Here is a 20,715-nt window from a genome sequence, read left to right as displayed (position 1 = left end):
GGTTTTGAGATTGTGTTTGGTATTGGAAATGTGGTGAAACAAAATTTGCTTGGTGATGAAATTGTGGTGGAACCATTAAATTTTGAGCACTATAAATTGGGGTTGAAAAACTTAGTTGATTACTACCCGCTACTGACCCAACTTCACTACTTCTAGGTTCAACAACATACAATGTAACATCATCTTGCGAAACACTAATGTAAGCAATGAATCGTTCAACATCTTCATTGTCGGTTAACAAATAAACTTTACTTTTTCTCTGATAAGATATCCTAAATCCACTTAAGGGCTCTAAATTCAATTTATTTGCAACACGTAACATTAGAGTTTCATAAGTTAACTTTTTTAATGACAGTTTTAGTTGAAGATTTATGGGTAAAGGCATATATTGTAAAACACCATGAACATTCTCTCATGACCCTCCAAAACACAAATCTATCCAAACATGATCAACATTAGATGATTTCATTATTATAAATTAATTTACTAAACAAACGAGCTGCGAAACTAAAACATGTTGCCGGATGGGGAAGGATGTCGTTGGATATAGGAACGGATGTCGCCGGAGAGAGTGATAGATGAAGATGAAATGAGTTGCGATTTAGGGATTTAGGTTATGAGTTGCTTCTGCTGCGTAGTTATATACCCAAAACATTTATGTTGCGAAACTAAAACCTGTTGCGAATTTGAAATTCAGTGTTGCGACAGTCAGAATCGCGTTGCGATAGTCAGAATCTCGTTGCGATAGTCAGAATCGCGTTGCGATAGTCATAATCGCATTGCGATTTACATATTCGTATTGTGATTTACATAATCGCATTGCGATTTACATATTCGCATTGCGACATATTCGCATTGCGATAGTTGAAAAATCGCAACGCGAATTTAAAAAATCGCAATGCGATAGTCAGAATCGCGTTGTGAATCTAGAAACTGATTTGCGATACCGGAGATCGCGTTGCGAATTATCGATCGCATTGCGATTTAGTTGGTCATTTTGGCAAATCCAAAAAAAGTTGGTTAAAATCGTATATTATAAGACATTTTTTGTCACTGAGGTTATTTTCTCTTTTTTTAATGTTGTTACCAAATAGACTAATTTCCGTGACAACACTATTATCTAATGACAACTTCAAAAAAAAACTTCAATGGTCAATTTAGAAATAAAGGTATAGTTTATGAGGTAATTGAAGAATAAAACATTTTTTTTATTTTGTGTTATGATTATCTAAGATTACACGTTGAAATTATAGATTTTGGTATAAGATAATTGTGTTTGGCTCGTCATAGTATACATGTTATAATTCTTCATTAGGGTCATGGTATAATATATGGTGTAATCTTATACCATCCTATTCTTCAAGTAATCTAAGATTTAGAGTGTAATCTTAAATTTTGGAGTATTTTATCTTTCATTTTTATTTGTTTATTTATTTTCAAATATTTTTAAAATTTAATAAGATACAAATTAACTAAAAAAATTAAATTACATCCTCTCATTCAAATAATGTAGGTTTACATTCTAGTTTAATGAATTAAATAAAATAATGTGATATTCTCTATAATCCTATTTTATAATCTTACATTCCATTATCTTATTTTTCATAGGCAATTTTACACTTATTTGAGAATAATTTTTTAATTAAATATCTATAAATATATTTTATAAAATTAATATTAAAATATTGTAAAAATTGAATTTTATAATACTTATTTATGATAAATAAAAAAAATTATTTAATTTTTTCATAATGGAATTATTACCATTCTTTGAAATAATGACCTTAATAACATTATTTTTAATAATGTATTTTATAAGTTACAAATTGAGATTATGTATGTGTGTATATATATATATAGTTTATAATATTTTAAAAAATATTTAAATTACTATAAATTATGATGTACTATTAATTATGTATTATTCGTATTATTTAAAGATTTAAATATTAAAATTTGATTATTTATATTAGGCTTAATACACTTTTAGGTGTCTAAATTATATCTCAAATTGATTTTTGGTGCTTAAAGAATTTTTAGCTAAAAAACGGTGTCTAACGTTTCTAGCGTTATATTTTTAGGAGTCTGGACCTTAATGATTGGTAAATTTAACCGTTATCTGACATGTGTCACACATATAAAATTTTAAAATGAAAATATTAAAAAAATAATATTAATTTAAATAAAAATAAAAACCCCTAAAATTCCATCTTCGATTAGCCATAGTCGGTTTGTGTTGTCATTGTTGAAACCATCAGAACTGTCTTATCGTCACAACCAAAATCTAGTCTCATCTATTGTGAAACTCCATCAATCGTCGTGAAAAGCGCCGCGAATGATAGTTAGTTTTCTAAGTTTTCCTTCGTTGTTTTCCAACGATTCTAACAGCTACAACTGACCGTATGTTACACAATCGCCACTATTGAGTTCCTCACTATGCTCCCAACAAAATACATCCAATTGTGACCTTTCATTGTCGTCGGAAGTAGGAGATGGTAGAGAGAGGGACAACATGATGTTTTGATTTTTTTAAAATAATACTTTTATTATTAAAAATAAAAAAAATAAAAAATGTAACTGTTAGGGTTTGATTTTAAAGTGTAATAAAGAAAATGTTATGCACATATTTTTAACGAAAAATTCTTTAAACGTTAAAGTCAATTTGAAATATAGTTTAGACACTTAAAAGTGTATTAAATCTTGATATCATTTTAATATTTTTAAATATAACCATAATATTTTATTTATTAATCAACTAACCTAGATAGAATAATGTAAAGACAAAGACTATCATTCTAATTGATTATTGGTAACAATATTTTAAAATTGGCTTAAGGGTCATCTTTGTCCATTAGTAGACTTAATTTATCATTTTCGCCCCTATCGTATTTTCGCATCAATTTAACCCTCAGTGTTGTCTAATTGCATCATTCTATATCACAACCCTAACTTAAAACCCTAAATCATAATTCTTAAATTAAAATTTAAGATTTAAGGTTTATAATTTAAAGATCATAAGATTATAATTTAGAGTTTAAGATAGATAAATTAGAGTTTTAAGTCAAAGGTATGTATAAATGATATAATTGATCAACTTCAAAATTAAATTAATGTAAAAATATAATAAATACAAAAGTGATAAATTATGTTTATTAGAGGGATAAAAATTTACCCTTTTACCTTTAATATTTAAATACCATGATTTGATTATTCTTATTGTAAATTCACAAATGAATGCGTGTCACAATCTCTTTAAACAAACCTCGGTTTTGAAACACAAAATTTATTACAACAAAGCTCCACTCTCTCTCAAAGCTCAGTGTTCTCTTCTCCTTTTCCTGCTCTTCGCCTTTCCCAACAAGTAATTGCCCCCTTTATTACTCTTGCTCTTTGTTTTCTCTTTATATTCAAGGGAGAACCGTAGATCTATTTGTCTTTGTTTCCTTTCTATTTTCGTGTTGGCTCTTTTATTTAAATTGTTGTTGTTGTTGCTTTCTTTTTAGCATAACTAAAAGTTTCTTAAAAAAATGAAATGGTCATCTCTTGGTTTTAAAGAAAAATGGATTTTCCCCCTCAGAAGCTTGATTTTTGTGTTATTTTTTTTTCACATAGGACATTGGTTTTATGCATGAACAAGTCGAGGATTGACAAAAGTGAAATGGGTAATTGCTGGTTCGGAGAAGAAAAAAAAAGAGAGGACAATTTTTGGTTAAAAAGCCTGATTTCTGTTTAATCTTGGTTTACATAGGAAAGAAAATGTACTTTCGATTGGTTTTTTGAGAGGGGATTTGGTATATTAGGTTTTTGGCTATGTTAGTTTATCAATTCCAGGTTCAGGCTGGGTTATCAATGTCGGGTTTGGGTTTGAAGAACTATGAATGAGAGGGGAGTTTAGGGTCTGCCGGTCTGCCCTGTGCACGTATGCATTTATTCTTGAAATAAATGTATCTGATAATTTCATTTCTCTACGAGAAGTATAGAGATTCTTATTTATGTTCCATGTATCTTGTTGCGTATATGAGAAAAGATGTTTTCGAATAATTTGGACTGATAAGAGTTGATATGAATGATCAGGTTTAATTCCAGGCTCTAATTTTTGGATCTCACTGGTAACTTCAGAGGTGCCGTGTGCGGTCGTTGGGGTGGGTTTCAGGTGGGCTTTTAGAATGATATAGTTTTCATGGAGTTTTTTGTTTCGAGATTCAGACAAAAGCGGGTTCAGCAAAGGTGGTTACATGGGAATTCATACAATGGGGTCTCAAGGCGATGGTGGTAGTAATGGCAAACAGTTACAATGTCAGCAGTTAACACGGCAAAGTTCAATGTATAGTCTCACGCTGGATGAGGTTCAAAATCAGTTGGCTGACTTGGGAAAACCACTCAACAGCATGAACCTGGATGAGTTTCTCAAGAGTGTATGGACTTTGGAGGGTAACCAGACTTTTGGTACGGACACTGAAGGAACAGCAGTGACCAATCAAACTTCTCTGCAGCGTCAGGCAAGTTTGTCGTTATCGAGTGCTTTGAGCAAGAAGACGGTTGATGAGGTTTGGAAAGATATTCAACAAAGTAAAATTGACGGGGAAAAGAAATCAAGAGAAAGGCAGCCTACCCTTGGAGAAATGACATTGGAGGATTTTCTCATAGAGGCTGGAGTTGTTACTGAAGCATCTACTGATGAAAATGTCGGTGCTCCTATTGCTGAGGTCGATCCAAGTGTTGCACCACAGTTTGCACAACACAGTCAGTGGATGCAGTACCCACAACCCCCCCAATATCATCATCCACAACAAAGTATAATGGGGATTTATATGCCGGCCCAGCCTATGCCACAGCCATTAGCCTTAGTGACTCCTGGTGTAATGGATGTCCCTTACCCGGAGAACCAGGTGTCATTGCCTTCGCCTTTGATGGGAACATTATCAGATACTCAGACATCTGGAAGGAAAAGAGGTTCCCCTGAAGACATAGTTGAAAAAACTGTTGAAAGGAGACAGAAGAGGATGATAAGGAACAGGGAATCTGCTGCACGTTCACGAGCAAGGAAGCAGGTCGACTTTCATTTATTTTCTCTCTTAAACTTGCATGACAATCATACTGCTTTTTTTTATATTTGAAATGTCTTTATATCGTGTTCTGAATTATCGAGTGAACCTGAAAGATATTTAAACAGGCTTATACTAATGAATTGGAGAACAAAGTTTCACGATTAGAAGAGGAAAACGAAAGGCTGAGGAAGCAGAAGGTTAGATCTGTCGTATCTGACTCATTTACACTCAATCCATGAACTTCAAACATTTCATTTTTTCCAACCTGTTCTTTGACAGAACTAGTATTTTTTGTGTTTGCATTTCAAATATATATTTACTTATGCCTTTACATTGATAACCTGTATCCATAGTTAGTTTGCAGCTGTTCCTCTACAAGTAGATCATAATGTTGTGTTGTTCCAGTTTACATCACGATATTATAAATTTAGTTTGATGCATTCTTCAGTTTTGCACGGCGAGTGGTTTTATGATCAGTCTAAAGTTGCGAGGTTTTGACCGTCTGGCCTTGATCCTGCATTTTACTCAACCCTGTAGGTTTTCTGACAATGTTTGAAGGTACTGCCCATTTCAGAACCGTCAATTGTATGATTCATATCCTCTAACATGCTCAGCAAAACTGGCCGTGAACCTCCATGGACTCCGAATGACTTATCATCTTTTCGTCCATCTGTGCTTCTGCATGAATTTCATTTTCATTATTGGTTTCTGATCTTTATATTCTTAGGAGCTGGATAAGATGTTACCGTCTGCACCACCACTGGAGCCAAAATATCAGCTTCGTAGAACGTCATCAGGCCCGTTCTAACAATTTCCGTAACGGATACTGTGGAAGTTTTGCATATACAAACCAGCTTGTGTCTTCTGTTTCTAGTTTCAATCGAGACATAAGATAAAAAAAAGTGAGCACCACAATTTGCAATGCACTTTCTGGAAGCTGCCATTGATGGTTGCTTGGAACTTGTAAGAGTTATTTTTTCTTCCCCATGTATCTACCTAGTTTTTACTGTGAAATCAATTCAAACTATAAATCTTCATGCTACCTTTGCCGCGAATGTGTAGTTTTGAGTCTTTTCTTCTTCTTCTTCCTCTTCTTGATATGAGCATATCGCCATTTTAGCAAAGTTCATCGAACAGACAAACTCGTGCATGTATATGTATACATGTATGCATACAAGGATCATCATTTATACTGGAATTATTAAATTATTTTAACTGGAAGGGCTGAGTCATCATTCTTAAATGACATCTTTTACACGTGAACATATCAACACTCATTTTGACAAATGAGAATAACAGTACAAAAAATAGAAGATCTTCATTAAGAAAAAATAATAAATTAATTTTAGTCTTTTATTTTCACTCATCTTACGTACATTCATATTCGTACATTCATATTCATTGGTTTGAACAACTTTGGATATTGACTTCCGCCTCCATTTTAACCCGTATTTGATTTGTGACATGGCCTTATCAGTGTTGTTGAGGCTGCGTCCTCTTCTTTGGTACTTTCCATCCTCAAATGATTTACTCCATTAAAAAACTATATACCAATTATTGAAGTTTTAATTTATTTAGACATTTTCTTTAAAAAACAATCAAAAATTATTTTTATTAATCTTTATTACATCAAGACATAAACCAATAATAATTGGAAATAAAATATGTGTTAAGATATCAAATTTATGAGTAGCAACAACCTGGGCTGCGAATAATAATTATATTTGATTTTTTTACTTTAAATTGATTTTTTTGGAACAATGTTTTCCGATAGACTGTTGGGTACAAAGACAAGCAAGAACACTTTTAATAATAATTGAAACCAAAGCAGTGTCAGTCGAACGTGTACAAAGCAGTGACTGAGCACTCGTAAATAAGTACCAAAAAACAAAATTCCCAAAGTTCTTGCAACAGAGTCTCGATTTTCTCTCATAGTTTTAGACTGTTAATTTCCTCTTCTCTAGTTCGTTCTCTTCGCCTTTGCAGCAGGTAATAGCTCCTTTTCTTACTTATGAAACTGTAGTTTCTTCTTCTTCTTCTTCTTCTTCTTCTTCTTCTTCTTCCTCGTCCTTTTCGTGTTCATGAGAGAATCGTAGATCTATTTTTCTTTATTTTTTCCTCTGTGTTTCGGTAGATTTATTGTTTATATAATTATGTGTTATATTTTTTAGCATAACCAAGTAAAAGTTTGTGAGAAATGAGATGGGTATCTCTTGGTTCTAAAGAAAAAGGAGTTTTTGTTCTTAAAAGGCTTGATTTTTTGTGTAATTTTTGTTTCACTTAGGAAATTGATTTCTTCCATGTGCAACTTTGAGAAAATGAAACAAGTATTTTCTGGTTTTGGAGAAAAAGGGAAAATTTTTGCTACAAACCCTAATTGTGTTTAGTTTTGGCTCGAACAAGAGCTTGGGTTTGTCAGTGGAAGAGGGAAAACTGGAGTGATTTGAAGAGAAAGGGAGGAAATTGGTTGAAAAGCTTGATTTTTTTTGCATGAAAATGCCATGGATGGATCACCATGAAATGTGTATTTCCTGTTTTTGAAGAGAAATTGAAAAAAGACATGGTTAAAAATCTTTTTGTTTGTATTTTTAGTTCAAACAGGAGCTTGTTTCGTGTTTTGAAGAGGGAAAACTGGAGCGATTTGAAGAAAAAGGAGGGAAAACTCGGTTGAAAAGCTTGACTTTTGTTTGAAATGGACGGAGGGTTAGGTGGAAACACCGTTCCGACGAATAGCAGTGATGAATCTAGAGTTTTGGATGTAAAGCCACTACGGACATTGGCTCCGCTGTTCTCTCAGCCGCCTGAGGGTCCTCCTTTTGTTTGTTTACCTCCAAATGGCCCTTTCCCGTCGGAGTTTTCACCGTTTTTCCCTTTCAGTGGTCTGCAAGGATCCCAATCTACCCCTGACCTTAACCAAAATCATTTCAATTCAACCGCTGTTCCGCTTCGGTCATTCAGAGCCGAACCGCCAGCTTCTGGCAATGGCAAGCATAAACACAAGTCAGCAGGACCAAGCTCCGTGAAAAGGAAAGCAAAGAGGAGAAAAGAATCAGAATCTGTATTAACTTCTCTAATGAATTTCAATCCTGAAATTAGTTTATCAGAACGAGATGATGGTAACAGGGAATTGGTTGAAAGTGTGCTTTTGCAGTTCGATGCACTTAGGAGAAAGCTTAGCCAAATGGAAGATGCGAAGGAATTACATTCTGGCATCCTTAAGCGTTCGGACCTGAAAGCTGCCAACATGTTGTTGACCAAGGGGGGTGCGGACTAACATGAAAAAGAGAATCGGGGTTGTTCCTGGTGTTGAAATCGGGGACATTTTCTTCTTCAGGATGGAGTTGTCTTTAGTGGGGTTGCATTTTCCGTCCATGGCTGGAATCGACTACATGGCTGTCAAGGGTGGTGAATCAGAGGGTGAGCGGCTGGCTTTAAGCATTGTTGCATCCGGAGGGTATGATGACAATGCCGAAGATCCGGATGTTTTGGTATATAGTGGTCAAGGTGGGAGTGCGAGTAGAGATAAAGAAGCATCGGATCAGCAGCTTGTAAGGGGCAATCTTGCTTTGGAAAGGAGCTTCCACCGAGGCAATGAAGTACGAGTCATACGGGGTTTGAATATCAATCTAGTGTCGAAGGTTTATGTGTATGATGGGCTTTACAAGATCCAAGAGTCGTGGACGGAGAAAGGGAAGTCAGGTTGTAATATGTTCAAGTATAAACTGGTAAGGATCCCCGGACAGCCAGCTGCTTTTGCCACTTGGAAATCGATTCAGAAGTGGAAAGAGTCTTCGAGGGTAGGACTTATTCTTCCTGACCTCACATCAGGTGCAGAAAGCACACCTGTTTCGCTCGTAAATGAGGTTGATGACGAAAAGGGGCCTGCATACTTCACATACTCCCCAACTGTCGAGTATTCAAAATCATTCAAACTAGCGCAACCTTCATATGCTTGCAACTGCCACGATGCGTGTCAACCTGGAGATTCTAGCTGTTCCTGCATTAAAAAAAACGGAGGCGATTTCCCTTACACTACCAATGGGGTTCTAGCATGTCGAAAATCCATGATATATGAATGTAGTCCCTCGTGCCCATGCATTCGAAACTGCAAAAACCGGGTTATACAAACTGGTCTGAAAACTCGCTTAGAAGTTTTTAAGACAAGAGATCGGGGTTGGGGTCTACGGTCTTGGGACCCTATTCGAGCAGGTACATTTATTTGTGAATATGCAGGTGAAGTTATAGATGAAACCAATGCAAGGCAGGACGGTGAAAACAAGTATGTTTTTCATACAAACCGTCTCTACAGTTCCTTCAAGTGGAATTTCGAAACTGAGAGTACTGAAGATTTTGATATCCCGTCTCCGGTAATCATAAGTTCGAAGAACAGCGGGAATGTAGCTCGATTTATGAACCATAGTTGCTCTCCAAATGTTTTCTGGCAGCCAATCATGTATGAAAGCAATAATGAAGCGTTTCTACATATTGCATTTTTTGCAAAGAAACACATCCCTCCCATGACAGAGCTGACATTCGATTACGGTACTCCACGGTCAGACGGGACCGATGCCGAAAACAACCCTGAATTCGGAAAGAAGAAATGTTTATGCGGATCAGCGAAATGCCGAGATTATTTCTATTGAGCTTCTGGTTTCCAGACTTATTGGTCTCTTGAAGGAGGTACAGAATCAAGCTCATCTTTGTCTAAAATCATGCAACTCTGCAGGCATTTCATCTTTAATGTTTTTAGCTTGTTTTTATGCTGTGGATGCTGCCATTAATTGCAGAAGAACTGGAAAAATGTATGGAATACCATGTTCAATGGTGGTTTTGTAGAACGTAATCTACGGTTAAAGTTAATGGAAAATTACTATGTATCACTTATAGTATTAAATTGCGGTTGCGGTGTTCATTGCGGATGCGGTTAAGGTATCACGGTTGCGAACTTTGCGAACGTTACGTAATATATAACGGTTGTTGCGGACGTGATTTATTTCTAAAAAATCAAACTATTAAAAACATTATATTTATACATTTTATATTCATATTTAAATATTCTAATATTAATATACTCTTTTATATATTTTATTATAAAAATAAAAATCTAACTCTACATAAAATTTCATTAAAATTAATTACATACCATACAAATATTATTATACTATATAATAGATAATAAATATTATTATACTATATAATAGATAATAACAATTATAATCTTAATGAATAGCATATAAACAATCCAATATTTAAAAAAAATATATAAATATTCTCATATTTTAACACAAAAGTTCATTTTACATAATTTAAAAAAAAAAAGAAAAAACATATAAATACAAATACAATAACTCTATAGTTAGTACAATAAAACATGTTCTTGATGTAGATGGAACGAGGATATATAATAGTTATATTCATTTTCTTTTTGATAAAATATAAAATTTATAGAAAAATATTAACTATTGTTTAGTGGTATATACTTAAAATCAATTGTTGAATTAATATTTTGATATAACATTAAATTGTAAAATTGATTTTGGACTTAATATAATTTGTCAAAAATTTATCAAAAAATAATTCAAAGTCCAAATTAACTTGAAAAATATGTTTTAAATGTTTTCCGACTTAGTCGAACATTTTTGAAAACAAACTCGATCGTTTTCGTGCTTTAAAGTTAAGTTTCCACAGATTTTTGGCTCAAATGATCGATCCCCTTAAAAAAGGATCGATCCCTAGGATAATAGTGAGTTTGAGATCGATCCCTTTACAAAAATGATCGATCCCTATAGAAAGGATTGATCCCTTTGTTACAACAATCGAAAATTTTGAAAAAGAATTGATTTCTTTCAACAAAAGATCGATCACTTGTGCATTAAATGTTTTTAGTTATAGGTAACGGCTATAATGATCCCAACGGCTCCAAACGGCTAGAATTAATGAAGAATGTATAAATTGAAATTAAAAGCTTCCCAAGGTCATAAAGAATCATATTGAACCAATCTAGCAACATCAAAGCTTAGTTTTGTGCTAAATTTGTAAAATTATTTGTTGTAAACACACTAATGAGATACATTGTTTATTTTGCTCAAGTGTAATTTGGGTGAGAGCTTAATTAGTGCAAACTTATTTGCCTTTGTGAGGTTTTTCTTTAGTTTGCTAAATTTGTAATTACTCTTTGGGAGATAGTGTATTCAAGGTTTTGGGTATAAAACTTGAAGTGTTTGTAAGGTTACACATTGTCCTTAAAGGTAAGGAAATCTAGTAGATTTGAGAAATCCTTAGTGTGTATGCTAAGATAGTTGATGTAGACTTGGTTTAAAAGTCAAACCACTCTAAATCGTTGTGCAAAAAGTTCTATTTTTCGATTGCTTCCACGAAACTTTTTAAAAGGCAAATTCACCCCCTCTTGGCATCTTCGGTTGTTCGAACGAGCTCAACATCAATATTCAATTTATTATATATATATACACCATAAGTTAAATGTTTGTTAATATTTAACATCATTTTTTTGTTAAGTCAAAATATTCGAGCGTTTTATCTATTTAATTTTATATTTCGTGCAATTTAGAAGTTGGTTGCGGCACAATTTTTTGCTCATTGCGGTTTTACGTAACGATTTTAGACCGTGAAAGTTGTGATGTGATTTCCTTATCTCGTTGCGTTAATGTTGCATTACGGTGATCTCCAAAATCATTACGATGCGACCGTAATTTAATACTACTCTGACCTTAACCAGGGCATCGTATGCAACACTTCTCTTCACCCCTAACACTTTGATCAACTTTGGAACGTTTTTTTAAAGAAAACTTCAGAACGATTTGCAACGGGCTCTGGTTTTTTTGGGGGAGAAGTTTCAACACAACAATTTTCTTATCATCATTGTTCGGAGGTTCCTCATCATCATCATTACTTCTCGCTCGGAGGTCCACCTCATATTTCTTCTTCTGATAATGATGAGGTGGGAAATGAGCTCCTGGGCTGGGAATAAACTACATAGGAGTTGGTTTTGAAGCAAGATGAGGATATTTTAGAGCAGTTTAGATTGTGGCACGCGATGGAGCCGATTGGGAAGAAAGAAAATCAATGGGAAAAAACAGAGACACACTTTTTGATTTTTACACACTACAACAACAACAACAATAATACCCTATTCCCATATGCAATGAGGTAAGGAGGAGGTAGGGTAGTAGGCTACCTCCAAACGCCAGGTTTGAGAGCAGCTTCCGTGTAAGACCTCCAGCAGTCAGAAAATTAAAAATAAAGATAAAATGCAATGCATGTATAAATAAATAGAATAAATACATAGCTGAAACATGCATCATATGCAGTCCACGTATGCGCGTCTTTAATGGGAAGTAATCCTTGCAAATAAATCTCTGCGTGAAAATCTCTACATATAGATAGAAACGTAAGACCCGACTAAATTTTAAAAGATGAAACCTGAAGAGAATGATACACAATAATCAACGATAGCAAGCTACAAGAAGGAATTAAGTCAAATGGGTTAAAACCTAAACTAAGGCAACACTACTCCGCTACCCTAGTTCTAAGCCTTCAAAAAATCTAATGACAGAAACGCATATAAAGTAAAAGTCATTGGAAATTATTACAAAGGCATTAAAAGGAAGACAGAGATGTTACACCCTATGTTTGTGACCCTAGTCTTAAGTCTCCATACTTTCCTATCAGAGGTCATGTCCTCGGTAATGGCTAAATCCTTCAAATCATATCTCAAGCAGTCTTCCCACTTCCTCCTTGGTCGTCCTCTCCTTCTGGCACCGTCAACTGTAATCGACTCTACCCTCCTGACCGCATCCGACGGTTGTCGCCTAAGGACATGTCCAAACCACCGTAATCTTCCCTCCCTCATCTTTTCGGATATCGGCACCACCCCCAAGGACATCCTAATAGCAGAGTTTGGTGTCATGTCCCACAGAGTCCTACCACATGTCCATCGAAGCATTCTCATTTCTGCGGCCTCAATCCTCCTTTCGTGATCTTTCTTGATTGCCCAACATTCTGATCCGTACAGCAGCGCTGGTCTTATTGCCATTCTATAAAATTTTCCCTTAAGTTTTTTTAGGCACATTCTTGTCACACAAAACTCCAGTAGCAGCCATCCACTTTATCCATCCCGCCTTTATACGGTGTGTAACATCATCATCTACACCCCCATCTTTATGTATCATAGACCCGAGGTACTTGAAACAATCCTTTGAGGGGAGAACATGTCCTTCTATGCATACTTCCACATCTACATCGTTTTGGTTCCCACTGAAGTTTGAACATAAACACACTAGAAATAAGTAAATCATTCAACTGCAATTTAACAACAAAATCTTAGTGACTTGTTCTATTTAGTAAATTGTATTGACACCTTATATTGTCAAATTTTTACTATGATCAAGAGAGTATTAACATGTATTAACGACGATTGTATGACTATATCATTTTAACTAGAGTTTATTAATCTGTATTGAGTATATCATAATAACTCTTTTTATATCTCTAGATTTTCCTCCTCTTTATCTACATTTTTAGATGCACTACTTCAGTCTCAATTTTGATGGACTCTTTTTCTAGATCAGTTTTCTTTTTCTTCAACAGTGCACTTGTTCAGATGAATATAATAATGTAGGTGTTGAGCTCTTGAGTTTTTGGCTTCCACCTAATACAATACGAGCAATGGGAGCCCCAGAACAACATATGGAGCCTTGCGTGAGACTTCGACGGCCCCCAAAGAATTAAACAGTTCTTTTGGCTGGTTCTCTGTAATCGCCTCATGATTAATATGGAGCGCAGTAGACGGGGATTGTCAGCCGATGCCCGATTCCCAATACGTGGAATGGAAGAAAGTCTATTGTCTATGCAATCCGAGACTGCTCTCAAGCTCGTTCAGTGTCGAATTCGGAAGTGTTGGTTCCCAACCATTTCAAGACTGAATTCTTTAACTCTTCTCTCGCGACTTGGTTGAAAAATTAATCTTACTAAGTCTTCTAAATTTAATTGTTAAGAGCTTTACTGGAGTCACCTGTTCCGGATACTTGTATGGAGACTTTGGAAGCAAAGAATCAGCTTCATCTTCAGCGGGTAAGTCTGGACGGTGATGACTATTATCCATTCAGCTTCTAATAGGAGTCATAGGAACTTTTACAAAAGAACGATCCCTGCTGTTGCAGTCTTTCTTTGCACCGATGGAGCTGCGAACTCAACCACAATGGCAGCATCTGGCGGTGGAGTGCTCATGGACGATAATGGATAATGGATCGCGGGCTACACAAGGAACATTGGTCAATGCTAGGCTTACCATGCTGAATTATGAATTGGGCGCTAGTCGATGACCTTGACATCGCTTGGAAACAAGGTAATAGGCAGTTGGTGATTGAGATGGATAATCTTAAGGTAATCCGTCGTATTAATTCTCCGGTTCCGACGAACGGCTCCACCTTATTCAGACGAATCCAAGGCTATATCAATCGACAGTGACAACTCTCGTTCATCCAAATCCCGCGTGACTCCAACAAACTAGCTGCTGATGCTCTGGCACAAATCGGTCGAAGAATGAACTTTGTCCTTTCGATCTTGCTCCAACCTCCTACGGAAGTGCAGATCATCCATGCTAAGGACAAAGATACTATGAGAACAAGACCAGCTTTTGGTTAATTTTTCCTACTGCCTGTAACCAAAAATAAAATCAATTCATTAATTATTAAAAGTTCTGAGTTATTTAATTTTAATTTTATAACTTGAATAATTTTTTTAAATCAAATTAATTTTTTTATTAAATCGAGTTAAATTTTTTTTTGATATTTTTCGAAGAGTTTTGTTCATTCCTACTTGCATCCAAAGTTCAAGTAATGTAAGCATGGAAGAATAATGACTGATATTATTGTAAGAAAAAAGAAAGTATTAACAGTAGAATGGTCATTATAGAATCGGGTAAATCATATATTTAGTACCTAAATTATTATTTTTGTTTAATTACGGTATTTAAACTTTACTTTTTTTAAAAATAAATTTTAACATTTACTTTATGTTTCAATTTGATATCTCGTTAAAAATATAATGATGATGTTGACTTGTTATCATTAAACAATAAAAATATCAAGTCAACAGTTGTATTAATTTTTTAACGACATGTTACTAAATTGAAACATAAATTAAACGTCATGCAAGATTTTAAAAAATATAAAATTTAAATATCAAATGGAACAAAATTAATAGTACAGACACTAAACTTATAATTTATGCTATATAATTTTATAATATTTGATTCAAATTAATAGATTAAATATTATTAATCTAATTTAAAAAATAATGGAAAAAATAGATTATATCAAAAATAATTTATAATGGGTGTAATGATAAAGTCTCACCGGAGACGGAGGACCGGTTAAGATATGTTCAAAACGCTGTTTGCAAGTTCAATCACAGATTAATTTTTTTCTTAAACTTGAATTATTTTGCTTTACGTTTCATGTTAATTTCCAAATCTCTAGCGGCAAATTTTTAGAACGAAACTCAAGTCGTTGAATTGCGCGGAACGCGCTGTTAAATTTAAATTCCAATAGCGCCAGCTTCCAGAACTGCAGCTGATAAAATCAATGATGCAATTATTATTGAGGGGAAAAAGTTATTTAATTTTGTCAATGCTCAAAAAACAGAATCACTTTTCTCAAGAAAATATTAATGGCGGCTTCTTCAGCTTTTGAATCCTCTTTAAGAAGAGGGAACCCGACAACGGCGGCGTCCTCTAGAAAAACGACACCGTCCAACTCTTCCACAAGAGCTGCGGCAGCTCCCCCTCGGAGATCCAGAAGCGTTAGTGCCTTCTCAAGAACCTCTAATTCCGACTTCTCCGGCTTTTCCATTAAAAGAGACAATCCTCTCTTTGATAACAACAACGACGACGACTATGAAGAAGCTGGGTTCCCGAATTCCAGCCTTGAATCAGGCCGAATCACTTCCAAAACGATGACCAAAGCAACCGCCGCCGATGCTTATAATAACAAGAGAGGTAGATCTGTTTCCAGATTTGGCTCCGATGGTAAACACGTGTCGGGTTCGGGGAATAGCCAGGAGTTGTCTCGGAGCTTCTCCGTTGTGGATACAAGGAGACGTGGTCGCTCCGTCTCCCGCAATCCTCCGCTTTCAAGAACTCATTTCGCTACTTCTGAGGTTTTGCTGACTTCCAATATCATTTTCCTAAATCTGATTTTTGTTCAATTTAATTTCAAATAGAAGTATTTTGAATGAGTATTTTGCTTAGAGCTGAGAAAAATACTAAGAACCCCCAAAATTGATTATAGCTCTAGTGTTCGTTCGGCTTTGAGTGACTATATATATATTGAATAATGGATAAATATGTTAAATTTTGGTTGACAAGTTAGAGACACTTATTCCTAATTATCATATATTTTAAATATTTTTTATTATTAATTTTATTTTTACCTTCTAATATTGTATAAGTTAATACCTTTAAAATTTTAAATGTTAGCCTATGATATAAGATTACGTGCCTGTCTATGTAGGCCTATAAATGAATTAAACGTTAAGTGAACCGTACTGTGAAAAGTTCGTTTATGTTCGTTTATTTAACATGAATAAGATTTTTCGTTCGTTTAATTAAATGAACGAACATGAACAGAGGGCTCGTTCGTTCATTTACGTTCGTGAACGTTCGATTATATGTTCGTTTATGTTCGTTCATTTATGGTCGTTCGGTTATATTCATTTATGTTCGTTCAGTTATGTACATTTATGTTCGTTCATTTATGTTCTAACAGAGGGCAAATTGAATATATTACGAAGATTATTGAAGTTGTTTGGAACTTTGGATTTCAAGAAGATTGTTTTACTGAACAAATTAACTTTAAAACTTTATTATGTTCATTTAGCTTATTTATGATTTATGTATGTTTTTGTCGTATTTGAACAAATTAACTCTAAAGTTACAGGTTATATTAATGAATTTTAAGTTGTTATTCTTGTTGTTTATTTTTTTTTACATTCATTTGTTGTATTCGAATAAGTTTGTTTTTTGTGTTTGTGTTGTTCGTTTATGTTCGTTTACGTTCGTTTATTGCGTTCGTTTATTACATTTGTTTATGTTCGTTTATCGTTTAAATGAACGAACATGAATAAAAAAAATTTGTTCGTTTATGTTCGTGTTTGTTTATTTGTTCGGTTAAAGTTAAATGAACGAACATGAACATATCTCTATTCGTGTGTGTTCGGTTCATTTACATGCCTATGTCTATGGATTGAGCTTCCTTGTCAATCATAGGAAACTTTTTATTTATTTATTTATTTTGTTTAATTATTTTTTACTCATATTTCTTTCATTTGGTAGAGTGAGGTGGAGCAAGAACGTAATTCCTGGATGAAGTCCAAGAATAAAGGAAATTTATTTGCTACATCGGGGAATGGTCAAAAGGGTAATTTAGTTAAAAGCAGATATATTTTAACACGGTCAGGCCAGCGGAAGCGTATAGATCCTTCGGATTCACCTACAAGTTTGGTATTAACTATATAGACCTTTTTTTATTTCTGAATAAAATGTTTTTGAAAGATTTGCTTGATATTTAATGCAAATAAGGAGTCTTTCTTTGTAATGACAAAATGAAATGATTTAGTCTCAACGGGTTCTTTTTCAGAAGCTGAACTTGTGGAGGTGAGATTTTTGGATAATTTGAATTGGTTTGCTGTATGTGGAAGTTTTAATCACTGCTGGGGCTGGAAAAAACTGAGAAAACTAAAAATTTGTATTCTAGTGTTTGGTTTCTAAGTATGTTGTAGTTGAACTCTGTTCAGTTTTAGTGCGGACTCTGGATAATATATGAACACATTTGTTCTGTTTTGGCTGAGAAATTAAAAACCTGGTGGACCAAACTGATCCAAATTGGTAGAATTTGGTTTCGTATGACATTTGATTCATCTTCTGTTTGGTTTTTAAGAAGATCAAAATACCGAACGGTAACTGAAATTTCTGTTTAAAAATGGACCGTTATTACCCTGTCTCCGGCTAATTTCTTGAATCCTAGTTTAAGAAGTGCTTAATATTTGAATGTCACTGATCAATTTATTAGTTTACATGTCAAAATCTGCTGATCATTTAGTTTGTCCTGCATTATTTTTCAAGCCATATGAAGGGGATAATTTTGTGGGAGATGATTCTGCTGCTAGTGACATATACAGAACTGTTAAATCCGAAGTGAGGCCAGCTATTTCCGACATCCAAAATGAGCTTCAGGGTGTAAGTTATTTTAGATTTCTTGGGTTCAAAATTCTACTTTGGGTCCCTAGATGAGTTCAAGTCAATAAACACGAGGATACCTTTTTATTTGAAGCTGTTTTCTCAACGTGCGCCCCTAAACTATGACCCTCCTATTACAAAGAAAACATAGCTGTATTCGACCCTCATACTTGGTTTGTGTGACAATTTGTAAAACATCTGGAAAAGAAAGTAAATACTTGATTTTGGTATTAGTTATTTTGCTCACAACTTCTCTAACTGTGTTCTTCAGGATTATCCTAGTACAGAGGTTGAATTGTATGCCGGTCAGTGATCTGTTATTGCTTCTTATGATTTCAGGCTATTAGGAGGAATAACACAACTACCAATGCGGTTGTGTCAGACTTACAACATGAATATGCCACAAAACTCGAGCAGGTAATCTTCTTCTTTGCAATCATCTATATTAATCAAGACTCTTGTGTGTGTGTCAGATGAGTATGCATATGCCATGTGTATGTTCAATGTTCAGTATACGGGTACTTCGAGGGTCGGATCCTCGTATTTATGTCCGAAAATGAATTAGACAAGGGTTTCAAATATGGGTACATAAAGAAAAATTAAAAATCAAAGTACCATAGCTGCAATTACTTCAATACTAATCTTCTTACTTTCAGGCTAGCTTCATTTACAGTTGCTATATTAGGAGTGATGAGATACAATTAGGTAGCATTTAGAGAGTAGTGTGTGATATTTGAGTTAAAGAGACATGTTAGAGGCGAAGAAGGGTGATGCCATTTTTTGTAAGGCATTTATAATTTTCAGATAGATTTGAGTTAAAGAGATACAAGCACTTGGCCACTAAGATCGCCCCCATTTTTTTAAAAACTACACCAATCCATTTCAGTCTGAATGTGTGAGGCAGATCAGCAGCACATTCCCTTTGGTTGGCCAGATCAGAGGCCTACGGCCTTTTCTTCTCTGTTCCACCTCCCCTCTTCCTTTGGGGCATTGGACCTTCAATATAATCCGGTGATGGCTAGGATTCTTTTACCATGTGTCCTGATTGGATCGGTTGTTCTGCCGTTGTCAACCAATTTAATTGTGATGTTTGATCTCAGAGCTTAATTACTTGACAGAATGAAAGTTCAACATAAGTGCAAATATTTGTTCTTTTAAGTACCAAATTTTAAGTAGTGTACGCTACTGTGGCTAAATCAATATTTAAGCAGAGTATTTTCCTATTTCCTTGCATTTGCAGTCCCAAGAACGTGCCAGACAACTGCGTGCTGACCTAGCTGTCGAGGAACACCGGGGCATGGAGCTTAGTAGAATCCTTAAGGAAGTGGTTCCAGATGCCAAGGCTTCTAGCACAAAAAAATCGCATCCTGGACGAAAAGTAAGTATATATAAATTTAAGACAATTTTCTGAAACAGTTTTACATTTTACATTTTACATTTTAAGGCACTATCTGTGCTGATGCATGCCTATAGTTGTTCTTATCAGAAAACGTTTTTCCAGATTCTTATATTCATTTCAGCTAATTATTCATGCAGTTTATTGGGTTCTTTATCCGAGCGAAATCGTTGGATTCTGTTCTAGAATTATGCACTCCCATTCGTATGAATCTCATTTTGAGTTGGAGTAACTTTCACTGCAGTTAACTCCTATTTGAATCATAGATCCTTATATTGAGAATTTTACCGTCGATCTGCAGATATGTTGGTCTCTGAGTTTGCTTCTTTGCTTTCTTTCTAAATAATTTCTACTTAAATATGGTGACAGTCTAGTATCGAGAGAAGGAAGATATCGAAATGTCTAACTGATGATGCCCTCGCCTATTTCGATGAGTGTGTCTCACTGTCAACATTTGACGGCTCCGACTTCTCATCAGTAGAAGATCCGCCACTCAAATGTGCGGGCACCATCGATGTTGATGGAGTATCGTTGCCACACGTAAACTGTTCGGACAACGAATGGAATCGAAAACTCCGTTTTTCCTTTTCTCCCAAACCAGGCCCAATATGCGAGATCCAACAAGACATTAAGAAGTACGTCAAAGGTTTCGAGAAAGACTTCGGGAAGATCAACAATGATTCGCAGATTATACAAAGAAACTGTTATGATCCGAACGAATACAATTTGCAGCCTTCACAACAAAGCCTGTTGTTTGATCATGTGTTCCTCAAAAACAGGTTAGATTCAGGAAATTTGCTTCTCTGCAGCGGCGGATGTTTTTCAGCTTCATTATTGCCTTTTGCTTCTTTAATCTAAATTTTGTTTTCTTCTAAACATAAAGAAATTTAGTATTATACCACTATTTGTTTTCGTATTTCTCGTGCATACGGATTGTTTTGTATTTACCTTTTACAAATGGTTAATGTATATATTATTTGATTTTTGTGTTAATTTGTAAAAACAATGTTTTATTT

At 34.7% G+C, this 20,715-nt stretch overlaps 3 protein-coding genes across 4 annotated transcripts; all 3 read left to right on the top strand.

The window, feature by feature from the left end:
- Positions 1-3,273: 3,273 nt before the first annotated feature.
- Positions 3,274-6,109, top strand: LOC120207981 (ABSCISIC ACID-INSENSITIVE 5-like protein 2). 2 transcript variants are annotated; one of them, XM_039207360.1, is made up of 5 exons: positions 3,274-3,361; positions 4,075-5,051; positions 5,174-5,245; positions 5,497-5,606; positions 5,776-5,868. In XM_039207360.1, exons 2-4 carry the CDS (start codon positions 4,236-4,238, stop codon positions 5,602-5,604), a joined length of 996 nt encoding a protein of 331 aa, XP_039063291.1. In that variant the 5' UTR covers positions 3,274-3,361; positions 4,075-4,235; the 3' UTR covers positions 5,605-5,606; positions 5,776-5,868. The 2 variants fall into 2 exon arrangements, with proteins under 2 accessions (XP_039063291.1, XP_039063292.1); XM_039207361.1 differs by lacking the exon at positions 5,497-5,606 and having other exon boundaries at positions 5,776-6,109.
- An 821-nt stretch (positions 6,110-6,930) lies between these two features.
- LOC120207980 (histone-lysine N-methyltransferase, H3 lysine-9 specific SUVH1-like) lies at positions 6,931-9,928 on the top strand. The gene is given in 3 exon segments (XM_039207359.1): positions 6,931-7,037; positions 7,641-8,307; positions 8,309-9,928. Coding segments are annotated over 2 exon segments (1,950 nt in total). The 5' UTR covers positions 6,931-7,037; positions 7,641-7,740; the 3' UTR covers positions 9,692-9,928.
- Positions 9,929-15,718: 5,790 nt separating this feature from the next.
- On the top strand, positions 15,719-20,669 carry LOC120207976. Its single transcript, XM_039207350.1, has 6 exons — positions 15,719-16,226; positions 17,401-17,568; positions 18,190-18,303; positions 18,643-18,720; positions 19,544-19,681; positions 20,069-20,669. Exons 1-6 carry the CDS (start codon positions 15,738-15,740, stop codon positions 20,555-20,557), a joined length of 1,476 nt encoding a protein of 491 aa, XP_039063281.1. The 5' UTR covers positions 15,719-15,737; the 3' UTR covers positions 20,558-20,669.
- Positions 20,670-20,715: the final 46 nt, after the last annotated feature.

This window comes from Hibiscus syriacus, unplaced genomic scaffold, assembly GCF_006381635.1.
Source record: "Hibiscus syriacus cultivar Baekdansim isolate YM2019G1 unplaced genomic scaffold, ASM638163v2 tig00015498_pilon, whole genome shotgun sequence".
NCBI classification, from domain to species: domain Eukaryota; kingdom Viridiplantae; phylum Streptophyta; class Magnoliopsida; order Malvales; family Malvaceae; genus Hibiscus; species Hibiscus syriacus.
This window is presented reverse-complemented; position numbering and strand designations above follow the sequence as displayed.